The 18,897-nt window shown below is 39.3% G+C and overlaps 1 protein-coding gene and 1 pseudogene across 1 annotated transcript; both read left to right on the plus strand.

The window, feature by feature from the left end:
• Positions 1-4,503: 4,503 nt before the first annotated feature.
• Positions 4,504-5,682, plus strand: LOC132117789 (NLR family CARD domain-containing protein 3-like; annotated as a pseudogene).
• A 10-nt stretch (positions 5,683-5,692) lies between these two features.
• On the plus strand, positions 5,693-9,244 carry LOC132117790 (NLR family CARD domain-containing protein 3-like). The gene is made up of 2 exons (XM_059527098.1): positions 5,693-6,157; positions 9,098-9,244. The coding sequence occupies exons 1-2, from the start codon at positions 5,697-5,699 to the stop codon at positions 9,204-9,206; spliced, it is 570 nt and encodes a 189-aa protein (XP_059383081.1). The 5' UTR covers positions 5,693-5,696; the 3' UTR covers positions 9,207-9,244.
• The last annotated feature ends 9,653 nt before the right edge of the window (positions 9,245-18,897 follow it).

Raw genomic sequence — 18,897 nt, forward strand, 5'->3', positions numbered from 1 at the left:
TCATGTATCATGTATTACACTTAATAAACGTCTTGTTCTCATTATTATTTTCTAATAATATTTATAATATCTATTATAGGCCTATTGCAATAAAAATATTAGATAATGTATTAAATAGCATCGTCAAGTGAATGTGAACATCACTTTGATGCTTAATAATATAAAGTAGTTTTTGCAAAGCTACACTGTTGCGTGGCAAGGATATTTATGTAAATAGTTTTCTTCTTTATTTATGGTCTGTTTGGATACCTATAGGCAATACAAAATAATCTAAGCAAATTTGGATTTGTTGTGAAGCACCCCAGAATGGTCCTCTGCTGCAATCTGCTGGACAGAGCTGGTTAATCCACCTTCTATTCAAACACAGAAATCATATTACATGACGAGTTGCTACATGCACCTTCTTCATTATTAGCCTCTCATTGTTCATCGTCACCATTCATGCTTATTTTATGGACAATATTTTATTTTCTCTTTTTTTTTGAGCAAAAACTATTAAGTAGCCTAATGTTAATGCTTATCTGTTTACATTGCATTTGATTGCAAGGAATTAGGTGAAACTGTCATTCACTTAGTACAGGGTTATTATAGTTAACAAAAAACTTTTTTTTTTTATTCTTCTTACTTTTGTTATATGAAATAATATTAGCTTTAAAATAAAAGCAAAATACAAAAAAATATATGTTTTATTTATTTATTTAAACAATAATATATTTGCACATTTATTTAATATGTAAGGGCATTAAATAGCAATCACAATTTTTTTTTTATATAGTAAATTTGGTTGCACTTTATTTTACAGTACATGCACTTATACTTACAGTGTACCTACCAAAGAAAGTACTGTAACATAAGGTAACTACATGAGGTAGAGTTAGGTTTAGGGATAGGTTCAGGGTTAGTACCTGATTATTACTAGTTATTGTAATTACTATAAAAAGTACATAGTATGTACATAAGGAACAGGACTGTAAAATAAAGTACTGTAAATTTAGTAATTGGTATGAGCCACTGCAGTCATTTAAAAATATACAAAATATCACAAATTTAACATAAAGGGACCTTTTGGTGGAAACGGAAACAACAGTAACCATATAAAGTAAATACAACAAACTGTAGCTCCACTGTAGCTTCTAGACTTTGAGACTAGCTGAGGTGTTTTATTAAATCTGTAAAATAAAAAAGGACCTTCTTGCTGAACGGCTTGTGATTACTGTATCTTTGAGCTTTTTAAATTGTTTTAAATCTGAAAATTCTAAAAGTTCTGAATGCTTTAGTTTTTTGATGTAGAAAATAACCCCATGGCTATGTTTTATTTTCTAAAAATACACAAATAAATTCTACATTTATCTTCGCACTGGAATAAATGTATATGAGGTCTTTTGTTTAAGAATAAATTCATTTGTTTTGAAACTGTACACAGATCTGATGTTGGTTATCAAATGTTGTGACCAGATCAGATTTTTTCTTTTTCTTTGCTAACTGGCTTAACTGGCTTAAGGTTTTAACATACAGGTTTTATAGCCTATGCCTGAACTGATGAAACTAAGCTCACTGTTCCTTTTGTGTCCTGAACCAAGCTGTGTGTTTCATGAAAAATGCAATGGAAAGTCCATCTTGCTTTAGTTCTGAAGACCTTTGTGCTGATGTCAGGTATTTACAGTCTTTACACATTTAAAACAATAATTGCATGCATATTTACTGAATGAAACCCATTGCTTGTTTTCTTACTATCTTTGCAGTGATGATTTCATAAATGGTTTCAGTTTTTCTCTGGAATGTGACACGTTGTCACGAGATATGATTCATTTCATAGCATTTTTGCTTTCGACTACCATTTGTACGGTGAAAAGTTTCTATTCTCCCATAAACTGCCAAAAGACATGTCTTCCCTGTCATCCCTGTCTTCTTTTGACCCAGATTATGATGATTTGTGCACATGTATGAAGGATTCTCAATACATTATTTTACACCTAATCTTTAACATTCCATATCTTTTTCCACTCCTTTGCAGATTGTAGGTTAAATAATACATTCTTTTTTAATGCTCTCAGGTGCACAGTTAAAACATATACATGTATATAGTTTGACAACTCTTATATCTTATGTTAAGTCTTTACATGATGGAAAAAATTCTGGATCATCAAATTAAATACAGTAATATAATATTAATTATTTTTGCTAAACTGAATTTCTTTTTCATAGTGCAGGGCTATGTAATCTGTTGTAACAAATTTAGCGGAAACTGTAATCCGAAGCAACATAGGTATGAGGAACACTCTTAAAAATAAAGGTGCTTAAAAAGGTTCTTCACAGCGATGCCATAGAAGAACCATTTTTGTTCCACAAAGAACCATTCAGTCAAAGATTCTTTCAAAGAACCATCTCTTTCTTACCTTCTTTCACCACAAAAAACTTTTGTAAAACAGAAAGGTTCTTCAGATGTTAAAGGTTCTTTATGGAACCATTTAGAAGAAAAATATATATATTCTATGCAGTGTTGGGGGTAATGCATTACAAGTAACGCGAGTTACGTAATCAGATTACTTTTTTCAAGTAACTAGTAAAGTAACGCATTACTTTTTAATTTACAAGAAAATATCTGAGTTACTTTTTCAAAAAAGTAACGCCAGTTACTTTGTATTCCCATTTTTTGACTGACAAGCCTAAAAATGACTTTAGATAAACTAACAATTGTGCTTCATTGTTTTTTTTTTATTGCTGAAGAGTGTTGAACCTTCTTCTCCTGTGTTCTACTGTACAGACGTGAATTTACTTTTCCTTCAGCCTGAGGTTTATTCATTACACTTTTTGGTGTGAAAGGGCTTTTACATTTGCTATAAATAGAACTTCTTATATTAAAAACAATATGTAACACATATAAAAATGTAACACATTACTTTCCATAAAAAGTAACTAAGTAACGTATTTAGTTACTTTTTTAGGGAGTAACGCAATATTGTAAGGCATTACTTTTAAAAGTAACTTTCCCCAACACTGATTCTATGGCATCTTGAAGCACCTTTATTTTTAAGAGTGAATAAAATGATTCATGCTAGTATGCTAATGCCCCTGCTACAAATTCTTCATACAATGTAACACCCAAGGAACCTCTTCCGTGCCATTTGGATCATAAATTTCTGCTGTTTTTAGTCTGTCTGAGGAAGAATCTCCAGGACCCAGCTGTGTGTCCATGAAGACTGATGCATCAATGGATTGTCCATTTAAATTCAGTTCAGGAGACCCTTCTGCTAATGTGAGGTGAGGACAGTCTAAAGTTTAGGAAACCTAATTCTTACTAAATGGTATAATTCTAGTCATGTAATCATTACAAATTTTCATATGATGGTGGTTGCTGATGGTGCTGTTAAAGTGATTTATAGCCAGACTCTGATTTTGTACTTGTTTTATATGTTTAAGGGAATGCTGAATTATCTGAGTGATTTTTGTTCCTTTCTAACAAAAGATTTGACCTTTTTAAGATAATGAGAGTGCCAAATATATCTCAGATTGTTACTGTGTTTTAGGCTGACTGAGGGTGATCCTCCTGAACCCAGCTGTGTGTCCATGAAGACTGATGCATCCATGGATTGTCCATTTAAATTTAGTTCAGGAAACCCTTCTGCTAATGTGAGGTGAGGACAGTCTTGTGGTTAAAGACATAAATTGGTTAATAACTATGTGTTCTTTGAACTGGATGAGCAGTGGGAACAGTGATTTGGTATGTGCTATACTTTATGTATTTGAATTTTTTACAATAAACTAATTTACTGTACATGTACAGTATGTTAAATACTGTATGTATTTAATATCTGAATAGATATTTACCATAAATCTAAATGTTCTGACTATCCACAGTAACAAACGAGATGGGTCAGTGTCTACAATTGGAAAGAAGCAGCTGGGCTCCATTTTTAAGGTAAGGGTGTTTTTTTTAATATTGCTTTACGGACATCCACAAAGATGATAAAAAAGATGATTAAGGAAATCAAATTAATTCCAATATTTGCCTATATTTATGTTTTCTAAGAAAAAAATATTTTAAAACTTGGCTAACGCTGTGTTGTTTGGGGTGGCTGCGTTTTGTGAGGGATGCTCGTCTCAAATTGTGTAAGGAAATGTTCTTCGGAATTAATAAACTTCGGTCATTAGACCATTATCCTTTTTTTTATATAGTCTTTTACTTTTTCTGGCTAATATGGAACTTTTTTACATCTCGTCACAACTGCACCAACTGTCTCACAGTGGCTGGGTTCATATCTCTCAGACAGGCAGCAGTTCATTAGCATTGATACATTCAAATCTCATTCTGTCACTTTTTCTTGTGGAGTGCTATTTTTTTTTTTTTTTTTTTTTTGCTCAGGCTTCAAATACAAACAGCAACTTAATGTGATTCATTCTGGTGCTGACACTGCTTGTAACATTACATTAATTCAGCCTTACTGTAGATTAATTGCTCAAATATTCTCTGGTTTCAGAAGTTTGAGGACACAGTCATTCTATATTGAAGAAAGAGCTGATGAGGTTCAAGGCAATACTGAGCTCAGATTACCCAGTGTCCTCTGAGATAGAGGAAGAACATCAGCTCAAAGAGGAGTTTCTGAAGATCACACTTGACGCCCTGAGAAAGAACCAGACAGACCTCGCTAAAACACTACAGACCAGTAAGAGCTCATGTGACTATTATATCTCCTTCATTTCAAAGGAAAGACAGTAGTTGCATTACGTTTTTGTAAAGTTGTTAACACTCTTTTTTACTTCCACGTGAAAGAGAATATGCAACAAGCAAAAAAATTTACATTGAGATTTGATTTGAATAAGATTTTGCATCCCTTAATTTAGGAACAATGTAAGAAAATTAACAGAAACTGATATTTCTCTTCATCTGTTTATCAGAGCTGGCCCCTTTGTATGTGAAAAAGCACAAATCCAGACTAAAGGATGCCTTTCAACTAATAAACGAAGGAATATCAAAGCAAGGAGACTCGCTTCTGAATCTACACAGAGCTTTACATCACAGAGGGAGGGAGTGGAGAGGTCAACAATGAGCATGAAGTGAGACAGATTGAGAAAACATCAAGAAGACCAGAAATGCCAATCAAATGCAATGACATCTTCAAAACCTTACCAGAACAAGACAAACCCATCAACTGTGCTGACTAAAGGAGTGGCTGGAATTGGAAAAACCATCTCTGTGCATAAGTTTATCTTGGACTGGGCTGAAGGGAAAGAGAATCAGGATATTCACTTCATGTTTCCACTTCCATTCAGAGAGCTGAATTTGATGAAGGAAAAAATATAAGTCTGATGGGGCTTCTGTATCAGTTTTTTACAGATACAGAAGGGCTGAGATTAAAAGACTTTCATGACTATAATGTCCTATTCGTCTTTGATGGTCTTGATGAGTGTCGACTTCCTCTAAATTTCCGAAACAATCAGAGGTTGTGTGATGTAACAGAATCAGCCTCAGTGGACGTACTGCTGACCAACCTCATCATGGGGAATCTGCTTCCTTCTGCTCTCCTCTGTATCACCACTCGACCTGCCGCAGCCAGTCAGATTCCTCCTGAGTGTTTCGACCAAATCACAGAGGTTCGAGGCTTCAATGACCCTCAGAAGGATGAGTATTTCAGGAAGAAGATACATAATGACACTATGGCCAATAAAATCATCACACACATCAAATCAAGTAAAAAATGCAGGAGTTTCTAAAGATTGAAGTGGACAGGGCCTTACAGAGTGCAAATGGACACCTGGACCTTTTCCTTCGTTTCCTTCTGGGTCTATCACTGGAGTCTAATCAAACAGTCTTTCGAAGCCTTCTGAAACAGCGAGGACACCGCTTTCAAAGTGGACAGGTCATTGTTAAGTACATTAAGAGGAAGATTAGGCAAAATCCCTCTTCAGAGAAATCAATCAATCTGTTCTACTGTCTAAATGAATTAAATGATCATTCTCTGGAGCAGGAAGTACAAATATTCCTGAAGAGAGGTAGAAGTGGTATTTCCAACCTCTCTCCTGCTCAGTGGTCAGCTCTAGTTTTTATGTTGCTTAACTCAGAAAAGGAAATGAATGAGTTTAAACTGAGTGAATATTATCCATCTGAAGAATGTTTACTGAGGCTGCTGCCAGTGGTAACAGCATCCAGGATAGCCGAGTAAGTCATTTTATATTAATTCTAATTTCTCTTTCATTAGTGAAATACCAGATGTATATTGGTCTGCAGTAAGAAAATATCATGACAGCAGCCATAACACTGTAAAATCTTATTACAATTCACACATGAGGAAACTTCATCCATCACATCTTAATTAACCAACAGCAGCTTTCTCCTAACTACTTTTGAATGAATAGCTTTTGTAGTTTTAAAAATAAGCTTAATTCATTCAGTGAAGACTATGCAGAATTTTAATTTCACATTTGGTGAATTAATTCAATTCCACTAGTATTTCTTACTTGCATACTACTGTTAGATAGACCTACCTAAAAAAACATTTAAATTGTATATTTGTTTTATTGCATTTATTTGTCCTGTAATTTGCTGATTAGTTTTTTTTTTTTTACTGACTGTCTACTTGTCTTCATTCAGGTTCATTTAACCTAGTAGGCTATTAGCTTTTGCTGTGATATTTAGAATTGAGGATTGTTGAGTTCCCTTTTGATACTACACTCATACTGTGTCATAAGCCATTTAGGCTAAGTAAGTATGGGAAAAACTAATTGTTTTCAGATTTCCGAAGCCTTTTTCAATCAGGCATTGAAACTTTCCAGCCATTGGTTCGTGGAGTTGAATAAAACAAACCAATGATGGTGCGGCACAGCCACGAGAGCCTATTGTGAGCAAACTCACCCAAGCCCACCAAAAAGGGCTGGGGAACAGGCTTTAGCACAGCCAGATCAGCTCGCCGCACTGCACAGCCAAATCAGCTTGCCTCTTCTCTGCTCACCGATCTCTACAGTCGCCGCTCTCTAGCAGACCGTCGATCTCAAGCAGAGATCTAGTGTGCGCGATATCTGGAGAAATCCCACACTGAAGCCGCACTCACTGAAATTATCTGTTCTCATTGCGAGAGCATGAGTCTGGCCTCTCTGCGCTTGTGGATAGCTTTCTTTTCAGAGAGCAACTCCGCCCCTCGCGCCCTCCCATTTCTTTCCTCCTAGGAGCCTGCGAGGAAAAAAAAGTTTGTTACCACCCAATCACCTTTGAGTGGTAACAAAATGAGCTAATGGTACACAGTGTACCTTGGTCTGCTGGATTTGCATCACGAGCTCCGCCCTGCTTTGTGGGTATATAAGGAGCAGCCATAAGGGGGCCATGCCTTTGTGGAATATGCTTCTTCAGGGACCAAGGGTAACATATGCAACCTAGACATTCCCTTTCAGTCAGTCACTTTCAACGTAATGTCAGAAAGAGAATGACGAATGGAGTACCTTTCAAAACACCACATGGCTGTCTTACAGTGACCCGTGTGAGTGATAGAACCCTATCGTGAGGCCAGCACAAGTGAGGGCCTATACCTGAAACAGAATGCACTGGGTAGCATATTCCAGCTAGACATATGCTAGCAGGCTGCCTGCTCATAGGAGGACTTACAAAGGCAGGTTTCAACCGTGTGGTGGTGATACACATGAAACTCTGAGGTACCCAGCCCACAGGGTGGAAGTTTCAAAGACACAGCTGCCAAGGTGCTTGCCGAGGGAAAGACACGCTACCAAGAGACTTACTGTGGAAAGACACACATGGGATTGCCCAGAAAAAGGGGAATCACAACACATGGAGGCACTTAGTCCAACACTGGGCTGATCGATGGGGCATACACGCAAGTGCTGGACATCAACAGTGCTGGAGGAACCCAGGGTTCTGAACTAAGGAACTCACCTGAGGGGAATAGCGCATGCATCCAATCCATGGAGTGGAATGGCGCAGCAAACAGCTTGACACCAAGCAGGTCCTTACTGGCCCAAATGGTCTCAAGCCTGCTTTGTGATGTGGCGATCAACATCTGGTCTTCCTCCTGAGCCCCAAATGAGATGTCAGGAACCTAAGAGGGTCCAGCAAACTCATCCGGAAACTCAACCAGCTGTGGCGTTTGTGAGGGGGAAGTTGCCCCGAGGAGGCTGGCTCATTGGGGAAGCCCACACGGTAACCCTCAGATCACCCTGGCCACCTGCGAAAGTAGCCCTCTTACGAGAAGAGGAGCTAGACCGGGGTGTGGCAGAGGGGACTCTATACCTTTTAGGGTAATCAAGACTCGATCTTAACGCAGAGATGGTCATGTCTCTGCAATGAGAACATGAGTCATCCACGAACACAGTCTCAGCGTGCTGAAAGCCCAGACACGTGACACAGTGATCATGGCCGTCACGAGGAGCCATATATCGAGAGCACCCAGAAACACACGGGCTGAATGACATCTTTAAAAAGATGCAAACACAACCTGAAACTCTTTTAGAAGATCTTTCAGTGGTGCTGAAGTGCTCAGGGAAACGCGGGAGCTGAAGGCAGGTAGCTCTTGACAAACTGCTGAATCACGCCTTCACACCAACACCAGCAGGAGATGTGCTTGGCTCCGAAGTGAAAACTTGAATGCAAGTTGTTTGCGCTGCTCCTTATATACCCACACAGCGGGGCGGAGCTCGTGATGCAAATCCCATAGACCAAGGTACACTGTGTACCATTGGCTCATTTTGTTACCACTTGAAGGTGATTGGGCTCTCGGGCGAGACCCCATTCATCAATCTCTTTCTGACGTAACGTCGAACGTGACCGACTGAAAGGGAACCAAGGTTACGTTAGTAACTGAGTACGTTAGTAACTGTCACTGGTAAAAAAAAAAAAAAGAACTTATATTGTGATATATCATTAACTGAAAATTCAATTACTGAAATGAATGTGATTTATGATTTTTGTGATATCGCCACCACTAGCTTGTAAATATAGATTGAGATCAAGCATTTCTTGAACTGGGGTCTGGCAAAAATGAGAATCAATAGAAAATATGTGAATTGATAAAAATAATAATAATAATAATAATTTTCCCATTGATTTCCTGTTGAATAAAACACTTTAATTTCTGATATCAATTCTTTCCTATAGTCTGAGTAAATGTCATCTCAAAGATGAAAGTTGTTCAGCTCTGGCCAAAGGTCTAAGCTCATACTCCTCAAGTCTGAGAGAACTGAACCTGAGTAACAAAGTGGAGTGAGGGTGCTCAGTGCTGGACTGGGAAGTTCAACCTGTCATGTGGAGACATTAAAGTAAGATATTATAAAAACATACATATATATATTATTGTAGTACTACAGTGATATCTCTTCAGCGCACAGCGCGAGCAGGTCAAACTACAATGCAGAATATTAATAACTATGACTGGACTGTCACATCCATACCATAATAATGAGCATACCATTATAATAAAACGCTGTGAATCTTTAGAGTTTAGCTGCTGTGTTGAGAAGAACGCATCCACAAACACATCCACTTTTTGCAGATGGCCTATAAGTTTTAATATTAATGTTATGTTGTCTAAATAACAAAGCGTATTCTACATTAAATTATGAGTTTAATCCCATTGATTAAAAACGTGCCATCAAATGCTCACTCTACTGGTCATCTCCAGCGTGCGCAGCTCAAAACAGAAATGCAGAACATTAATAACTACTGTCATATAGGCTAACTTTATAATGAGAGCACTATTGTAAAAATAGTGAATTGTTAGGGTTTCGCTGACGTTTAGTGTTAACTATCTTTTAATCAAAACATAAAAACATTATTTACCCCGTTTTTGGCATTTGTTACACATTTTCCCTGTTTGTTAACATCAGTAATTATGGCTGTCGGATGTCTGACTTGACTCAATGTATTTTACCCCACCCCCAAACATATGATTCGACTATCAGTCGAATATCAGCAAGATTCGAAAATTCCGATTCAACTATGAAAATCCTTAGTCGGGGACACCCCTAATAAATATATATATATATATATATATATATATAGAGAGAGAGAGAGAGAGAGAGAGAGAGAGAGAGAGAGCTTTTCTCTGCTGTCCTCACGTGCTGTCAGAAAATTTCCTATTTCCAACTTATATGGTCATGATTATGAGCTTGTTGCCCATTATTTTGTCTGTGAATAAAAGACTTCATAATAATAAAAAACTTTGTTAGAATAACACCTAGACCTTATATATATATAGGATCTCTGATTGGTTGTTTGACATGTCGGTTAAACGGCCTCATGGGTGGGTCTTGCCCAATGAAAGCTGTCATAGATTCCAGACCCTCAGCCGTCAGTCTGCAGGTCTGGCTATGTGAGACATATATATAACTGAACCACACTCTTGCCCACCTCTTCCAACCGAGCCAGGGACTTCTAAACGGAACGATCACACTAGTCAAACGAACCAGGCATTGGGGGTCAAGCACGCTCCAGCACGGTTAAGAGTGCCTAGTGTGAGCACCCTAATTATTCTCCCGCAACCTGCACACACGAGTCTTTACCCACCCATCAAGTGTTGTCCCACGCCGCACTCTGCTGCGATGGGTCCCACGATCATGCAGGTCTATTATAGGAAGGTGCCTTTTTATAATGTTATGATTGAGGCTCTGGTCTCTGAGCGTAACTTATTTTTCTATAACAAACTATAAAATATGTCTAAATAATGTCCTGGCAGTGACAAAGGACTTGTTTCATATTTAATTTAATTATATTAATGTTATAAGTTGAGATTTTGGCTACAATAAATATGAACTATGCTACTGTTTTTTTGTTTTGTTTTGTTTTTGCTTTATTGACACACTATTTTCCTTTTTTTTAATGCTGTTCACTTGCTTTGACACAATCTATATTGTTAAAAGTGCTATATAAATAAAGGTGACTTGACTTTACTATGTAAAAGGAACACAGCTGTTAAAAGTACCTTATTTGTTTAAAGTGTTTGCAAACCAAATGTTATTACAATATTGTTCATATAGCAGTAGGCCTACTTTTAAATAAAAAAGGTGCACAATACACTACTTTTAAATGTATTATTAGTTTTGTGTCTATAACAATGTGATTAATTGCGATTAATTGCAGACAATAATGTGATTAATCACAATTTAAATTTATTTTTTGTCATGAGTCGGGTTTGAGTTTCTCCCTTTTTTTTCTTTCTCACCTATCATTACTACCACTTTAGCTCAGCTGCTCGCTATTGCAATCAGCGCTCGCACTGATCATCTACACACCTGTTCCTTCTCTACTCTAATTCTTGCTGCTATTTCCCTCTGCTTTCTGACAGATTCTGGAGAATCTTTCCGCCCAGGTCACCGACTTGAATAGTTGAGTTTATTATCTCCATCGTGGACAGCAGAGATCACCTACCGTAAGCTATCCTGTGGAGCCCAGAGTCAACAATCCCCCTTGTTATTCGGGGAACCCGCTGAGTGTCGGACCTTTTTGACTCAGTGTGAGGTGGTATTCTCCCTCCAGCCCTCCACCTACGCTGAGGACCGTGCGAAGGTGGCGTTCATTATCTCTCTGCTGTCTGGGCAGGCGCATGACTGGGCCACGGCCGTCTGGGAGTCTGAGTCTTCTCTTCAAGGAGGAGATGGCCAAGGTCTTTGATCGTTCTGTTTATGGACGGTCCTGACTTCACCTCCTATCTCCTATGAGGTTTCTCCATTTCCTGAGTCTATGCAGGTGAGCAGGATACGGATCTCCCCTGCAGAACAAATCGGCGCAAAAAAGCGGGGAACACTGGCGAGTGCCACATTCATTTCCCCCTCTGGGCAGACATGCACCACATTCCCTGTGATACTGCGCTGGCCTGGTTTATCTGTTTCCTGTTCAGCTCTCATTGACTCTGGTGCTGAAGGCAACTTTATTGAAGAGACTTGGGCGCAGGAGAGGAACTTTCCGTTAATTGATCTCAAGGACTCCTCCACTATTATGGCGCTAAATGGCAGTGATCTGTCAAGAGTTCATCGAGCCACCATTCCGGTGAGTCTCACCATCTCGGTCAATCATCAAGAAACTATTTATTTTCTTGTTTTCCACTCTCCTGTAACGCCAATTGTTTTAGGCCATCCCTGGCTTGTGCAGCATAATCCTCAGATTAATTGGGCTGTGGAAACCATTTTGTCTTGGAATTTATCTTGTCATGTTAAGTGTCTGGTCTCTGCTGTCCCTGTTGTCTCTTCTTTATCTGTGTTTCAGGAGGAACCTGGCGATTTGTCAGGAGTTCTTGAGGAGTACCACGATTTGCGGGCTGTTTTCAGTCATTCCGGGGCAGCTTCTCTCACTCCTCATTGACGTTATGACTGCAGCATTAAGCTTCTTCTCGGCCTGGTCAGAGGGGCGTTCAATTACCTTAAGAGATTATTTACCTCTGCGCCCATTCTTATCACACCGGACCCCGAGAGACAGTTTATGGTGGAGGTGGATGCCTCCGATCTGGCAGTTGGGGTGATGATTTCGCAATGTTCGCCGCTCGATCAAAAGGTGCATCTGTGCGCATTCTTCTCTCACCGCCTCTCACCGGCCAAATGTAATTATGACATAGGTAACCGTGAACTTCTAGCTATTCACTTAGCCCTTGGTGAGTGGCGTCAATGGCTGGAGGGGGCCAGTGAGCCTTTCGTTGTCTGGACCAATCATAGAAATCTCGAATTCATTCGCTCTGCTAAGAGACTAAATGCTCGTCAGGCTCGTTGGGCTCTTTTCTTCTGGCGTTTTAACTTTTCGATTTCTTTTAGACCCGGTTCTAAGAACATGAAGCCTGACGCTCTCTCTCGACAGTTTGGCTCTTCTGAGAATGCCACAACCACAGTGACAATATTGCCTAGCAACCGCATTATCGGGCCATTATCTGGAATATCGAGAGGCAAGTAAAGGCTGCGCTCTCTCTCATATCACGATACCTTGGTTATGCCCTGAGGGCTAGTTTTTCATACCTGAATCCGTGCGTCCCACTGTCCTCTGCTGGGGATATGCCTCCAAATCGGTAGCCCACCCCAGGGTGAGGGATACCCTGGCTGCTATAAGTCAAAGATTCTGGTGGTCCACGAGGGCTCGCGACATTCGCCGTTTCGCTGCATCATGTCCTATTTGCGCTCAGACCAAGTCAAGTAATTCTCCGCCCGCTGGTCTCCTCAGACCGCTGCCCATTCCGTCTCATCCTTTGTGTCATATTGCTTTGGATTTTGTAACTGGTCTCCTGATGTCTGCAGGTAACATGGTAATTCTGACTATTGTCAACCGCTTTTCTAAGGCCTCTAATTTTGTCCAGCTTCCTAAGCTCACCTCCGCCAAGGAAAAAACATGCGTAATGTTCGATTACGTTTTCAAGCTTTACCGGCTCCCCTCTAATGTCATCTCCAATGGAGGACCCCAGTTTGCCTCTCAGTTTTGGAGGGAGTTCTTCCGGCAGATTGGGGCCACCACCAGTCTGTTGTCAGGCTTCCATCCACAGACTAATGGGCAGGCTGAACACACTAACCAGATTCTCTGTCGTATGCTTCGCAAACTGGCTTTACGTAACCCCGCGTCTTGGAGCGAACGACTGCTGTGGGCGGAATACACCCATAACTCCCATAATGTCCCATCCCGTCCCACCCCTTGCCCAGTTCTTGTCGAAGGTTCCCTTGTCTACAGGGTCAGGAGACTGTCGGATGTGCGACCTCGAAGGCGTAGTCATCGGTATCTGGACGATTGGGAGGGATACGGTCCTGAGGAGAGAAGATGGATTCCAGCCCGGGACGTCCTGGACCGCTCGCTCATCGAGGAATTCCTTCTCTCACGCCAGTCCTCTACCTCAGGAGTGCCAGGAGGCGCTCGTCGGGAGAGGCGTACTGTCATGAGTCAGGTTTGAGTTTCTCCCTTTTTCTCTCTGTCTCCTGTCATTACTTCCACTGCTTGCTATTGCAATCAGCGCTTGTGCTGATCATCTACACACCTGTTCTTTCTCTACTCTAATTCTTGCTGCTATTTCCCCTCTGCCGTTCCCTCTGCTTTCTGCCAGATTATTGCAAACTTATGGGTTACTCAGGGTCTCATCCTGAATGTTCCTTTCATATTTATCGTTAGATTCGTCTCGGGTAAAGTCTCGTTTGTAGTATATTGTCCGTGCTCTTCTTACCTGTTCTCTGTCTAGTCCACTTAATGCCAGAGCTCGCCTGGTTACCTGCCATCTGTGGTGCTGAGTCTGCTGGTGTGGATCTGGGCCACCTGCTTGCCGTAAGCCCTCTGACAAGCCCTGGACTCATTCTCCCTTTGTGATCTACCAGCTGCTACACCCTCAATAGCCAGTGCTCGGTAGTCTGCCTTTGTTCATTACGTTTTCTGCAGCTCTAATAAACTGTGTGTTTTTCGGTTATTCGCCTCTGGGTCCTCTGTCTCACCCCTGAAAAATGTTGCCCAGCACTTCTAAATTGTGCATTTTTACATATGATTTCTTGGCAAATATACATCATTCTTAGTTGTGCATGGTAGACTGTAACTAAAGAAGGTGAGATTTCATAAAAAATGTTGTTTAAACTTTGCGAGTTATTCTAGGTGTAAACTAAAATCTCTGCTCTGGGTCCAATTTGCATTTTGTACATCTTTTTCTATCTCTAAATAATTTATATGTTAATTTCATTTTCAGGTTATCTAATTGCTCTATTGGAGATGTAGGTTGTGCTGCTCTGGCTACAGCTCTGAGATCAAACCCCTCACACCTGAGAGAACTTAATCTGAACAGAAACACACTGGGAGATTCTGGAGCAAAGTTGCTTTCTGCTCTACTTGAGGATCCACAGTGTAAACTGGAGAAACTACAGTGAGTGATAATGGTTTTATGTATTATTATTATTATTATTATTATTATTATCATAAAAGTTACTTTTATTATATTTCATTCTCTGCTTCATGTGGTTGCATCACATGCTGAACATACAGTACACAAACACACACACACACACACACACACACACACACACACACACACAAAAACCAGATCCAAATGTGTGCAAATATCATAAAGAAAGAAGTCATAAACAACTCTGTTTATTGCATTTGCATTTAAACTATGCAACTCAGGTTGCTGTTTGTGAACTATAAACTTTCCACAAATAAAATAAATAAAATGCCTAATACAGAACCATATCTCTTAACAAACTTTCTTTATATGTTTCGCAGGTTATCTAATTGCTATGTTAGAGATGGAGGTTGTGCTGCTCTGGCTTCAGCCCTGAAATCAAACCCTGCACACCTGAGAGAACTCCATCTCAATAATAATGAATTAGGAGATTCAGGACTGAAACTACTCTCTGGTCTACTGGAGGATCCACAATATAAACTAGAGGAGCTACAGTGAGTTATTGATTTCCTTAGGAATTATACAGCCTATGTGAACATATGAACATTAAACTGTGTGCTTGTTTGTGCGCGCGTGTGTGTGTGCGTGTGTGTGTGCGTGTGTGTGTGTGTGTGTGTGTGTGTGTGTGTGATTTTTCCCTTTTGATAATGATTATGATACAGGCTGTATTAAAGTTTGTCCTTTTTCTTCAATGTTTTACAGTATCTGTCCTGTACTGTAAATGCAAAACAAACAACTGTCTTCTGTCATGAAGAACAAACAGCTGATTGCTGCCACTTGGACAAACACTTTGTCTGTAAAGGTTATGAACTCACATGTAGTACTAACTGAAATATTTCTTTAAATACATTTACAAACAAGCAGTGATAAAAGATTTGATTCAGCATAACTCTCTTTCTTTTTGGCTATGAAAAGATCTGTTGATGTTGTACTACTTGCAGCAATACAGTAAAGCCAGAGACATATTTTCTATGCATTCCACAAAATGTTTGATAAACTGCTGTTGTGCATTTTTGTTCTTTAATGTGTACTTCTTTAAGTGTCCAGAATGCTAGAGATATGATGATTCAGACTCATTAACATTTAAAATAATGAATAGGTGTGATCAAATCCTGCAGGAGTGAAGTTGTCAGTGTGTTACATGTATATAATTTGGTGGTAAAGAAACTGATATTTGATCAAGCTTTGGCCATGCACACGTCCTTTTGAATGAAATATTGAATTAGTACTAACAGTTTTTCTTTTTTATCTACTTAAACTTTTTTTATTCTTTTATTGCAGTTTTATAACTAAGAACATATAAATAACATAAAAACAAATACCTAATAAAAGAAATTAAAGAAAATGAAGAAAGCTATAAGAAAATCAAAATTGTACAATTATTCATAGAGTAGATTTAAGGCTTTAAAATAATTTACAGGATTGTTTTTTTGTGCTTTGTTCTAAAAAAAAAAGGGGGGAAACGTATTCAGTTTTGGAAAGACATAAAGGTGATTAACATTTTATAGCCTTTATATATATATATATATAATGCTATTCTGACTCATGCTTGTCACGTGATGTTACTTCTCATTGCTTGAACATTGTCATTTCTAATTATTGGATGCTGCATTTAAAAATGGTCAAATAGCAAGCCTTTGCATATTAAAGGGGTCATACAATGTTGCTAAAAAGAACATTACTTGGTGTAATGAAATGGGTTTATGTTTAAAAAAAGCACATGATTTTCTACATACTGTACAATATAGTTTCTCCTCTAAGCACCGGCTTTCTGAAACACATTGATTTTTACAAAGCTCATCGTTCTGAAAAGCGAGGTGTGCTCTGATTGGCCAGCTATCCAGTGTGTTGTAATTGGCCGAATACCTCAAGCATGTGATAAAAATGTTACTCCCCTTACTATACTGTGATGTAGTGTGTCCCAAAGCGCCGAGACTAAAACGTTAAACCCCATAAAAAAGACATTTGTTGCATCCAGTGGGGAAATAATTACAAATTATAATGACAATACCAACGGTCCTCAATTCCAGTCCTCGCACCCCCCAGCTCTGCATATTTTGCATCTCTCTCTTTGTTTATAAACCAGATTCAGATAATCAGCTCGTTAGAAGTTAGCTCCGTGCATGAACTGTGTTCCCATTGATATGGTGTTCATTGCTTCCTATTCCCTGAGCAAGGGGAATTCTGTTGAAGTTTACTTCACTTCAGAACATTCATTCATGGATTGTCGCTGCGCAACCTATGTAAATAATTACAATTTAAACTCACGTCTCGCACACTTCAATGCAATTTGAATGGAACATATACATTTGATTTGAACTGGAATCATGGCAGAATTACACTTAGCAGGGCACTTGCATTTGAAAAAAAGACACAAAAAAAAACATCTGAAGCCATTAGAGAAACATACAAAATGTGCAGAGTGTAACGGGGTTGGCGAGTCATGAGATGTGCCGATCCATGTGCGAGATTTTATTAGACAGAGATGTGGTCATAACAGGCATGGGTCCAACACTGGAAAACAGGTGTATATAGGGCAAGACAAAGAATATTCATAGGGCAAGCGTGGGTCTTTGATGAGCGAACAATATCCAGAGGGCTAAGCAAGAGGGGTAATCCATTATCCAGAGCAAAAGGGTCAAAACACGAGTAACACTGCAATGCAAGAAAAACTAGAAACAGAGACGAGACTATGAAAACAAGTAACTGAAACAAGACTATAAAAACTAGAAACTAACACGGAAAGGCCTACGTATCGCCGCTATCGCTAGGAGAGGAATATGTGCAGAACAATACTCGGCAGTTTAAAAATTATCTAAATTAGTGTTATATAGTGAATGTGTGATGGGTTACAGCTTTGTGCAATCAGTGCATTCAGCTGTGTGTGTGTAATTAGTGCAATGGATGATGGGAACTGTAGTCCGGGGTAATCTGCAACAGTTAGTTTGGTGCAAGAGTCCATGTAGTGAACGGGTGACCTCTGGTTGTGAGTGAATGAAATTTCATAGACCAGATAATGACAAAGAGCAGGGGGAAGCGAGGACTGGAATTGAGAAATGCTGACTTACACTGTCATTTTGTGCATTGTGTTGCATCGTGCCACATAATCATAAAACCATGTCTGCATTTGTGATTGGAGAACTGACAAACAACAAGCACTACTCTACACTGTTAAAATCTTGTGTTTGAATCTTCAGTGGCAAATCCTTTAAATATTAAACGTGCTTACAGACTGTGAGTCAGAACAGCTGGCGTTGTAGTCTATCCTCTCAGGATCAGGAAGCAGTCCTCCATAAAATGCACTGCACAATTCTGAATATTTGGGTTGTAAATACAACTTGTAAATATAACTTAACCACTGATTTATGGTTGTGTTCTCTTTTGGAAGGCCAAACAAAGTAGTTCCGCTTTCACAACGAAACACACAGCGTCACACATGGCAGGCTTGAGAACAGCTCGGCCAGAGGGCTTGTGGCAACCACATGTGACGACCCAGGGCTCAACTCTGCTTCGTTCACAGTGAAAGCCGATCCAGCGATCCACAGCGCAAAGTTGATGTATTTCCTCAGTGACCAGCACGGATCAGCTCTAAGCATGACGAAGCAGATCATCCTCTTTTGGAAGGCCAAAAAAAGTACAGCGGACATTTGGGCGATGTAATGTATTGATGTAGGCATGTGGGAGGTGTGTTTAAACTAGGCGTTTTAGGAGGACATGGACATGTCTTAACTTTTATAAAGAATATCTCTTTAAATTTGAGACTTTAGTCTTTGTGCTACACATAGGTGAGTTGGTCTGTACAAACCACCTGTAGTAACACACTCTCCTCTATGCGAACTAGATACTTTTCACACACACTGCTGTGTGCACATAATCCCACAAAAGACTCAGTAATATGTATTTACATGCTCATGCACTACAAATCATCTTGCACTGTACTCCCAGCCAGCTGCTTGACTTACGATGTTTTTTTTTTTGCACATGTACAGTATTATATGAAGCATTTGTATAGTTTGTATTTTTTAAGTTTATGTACAGGTAAACATTTATATATAGT

Source organism: Carassius carassius, chromosome 37 (assembly GCF_963082965.1).
Source record: "Carassius carassius chromosome 37, fCarCar2.1, whole genome shotgun sequence".
NCBI lineage: Eukaryota > Metazoa > Chordata > Actinopteri > Cypriniformes > Cyprinidae > Carassius > Carassius carassius.

Bases quoted from the DNA above. Each gene is read 5' to 3' on its own strand.
- LOC132117790 (XM_059527098.1), top strand. From the start codon at position 5,697: ATGCAGGAGTTTCTAAAGATTGAAGTGGACAGGGCCTTACAGAGTGCA. The intron at 6,158-9,097 runs GTAAGTCATTTT...TCTTTCCTATAG, and splicing joins ACAGCATCCAGGATAGCCGA to TCTGAGTAAATGTCATCTCA.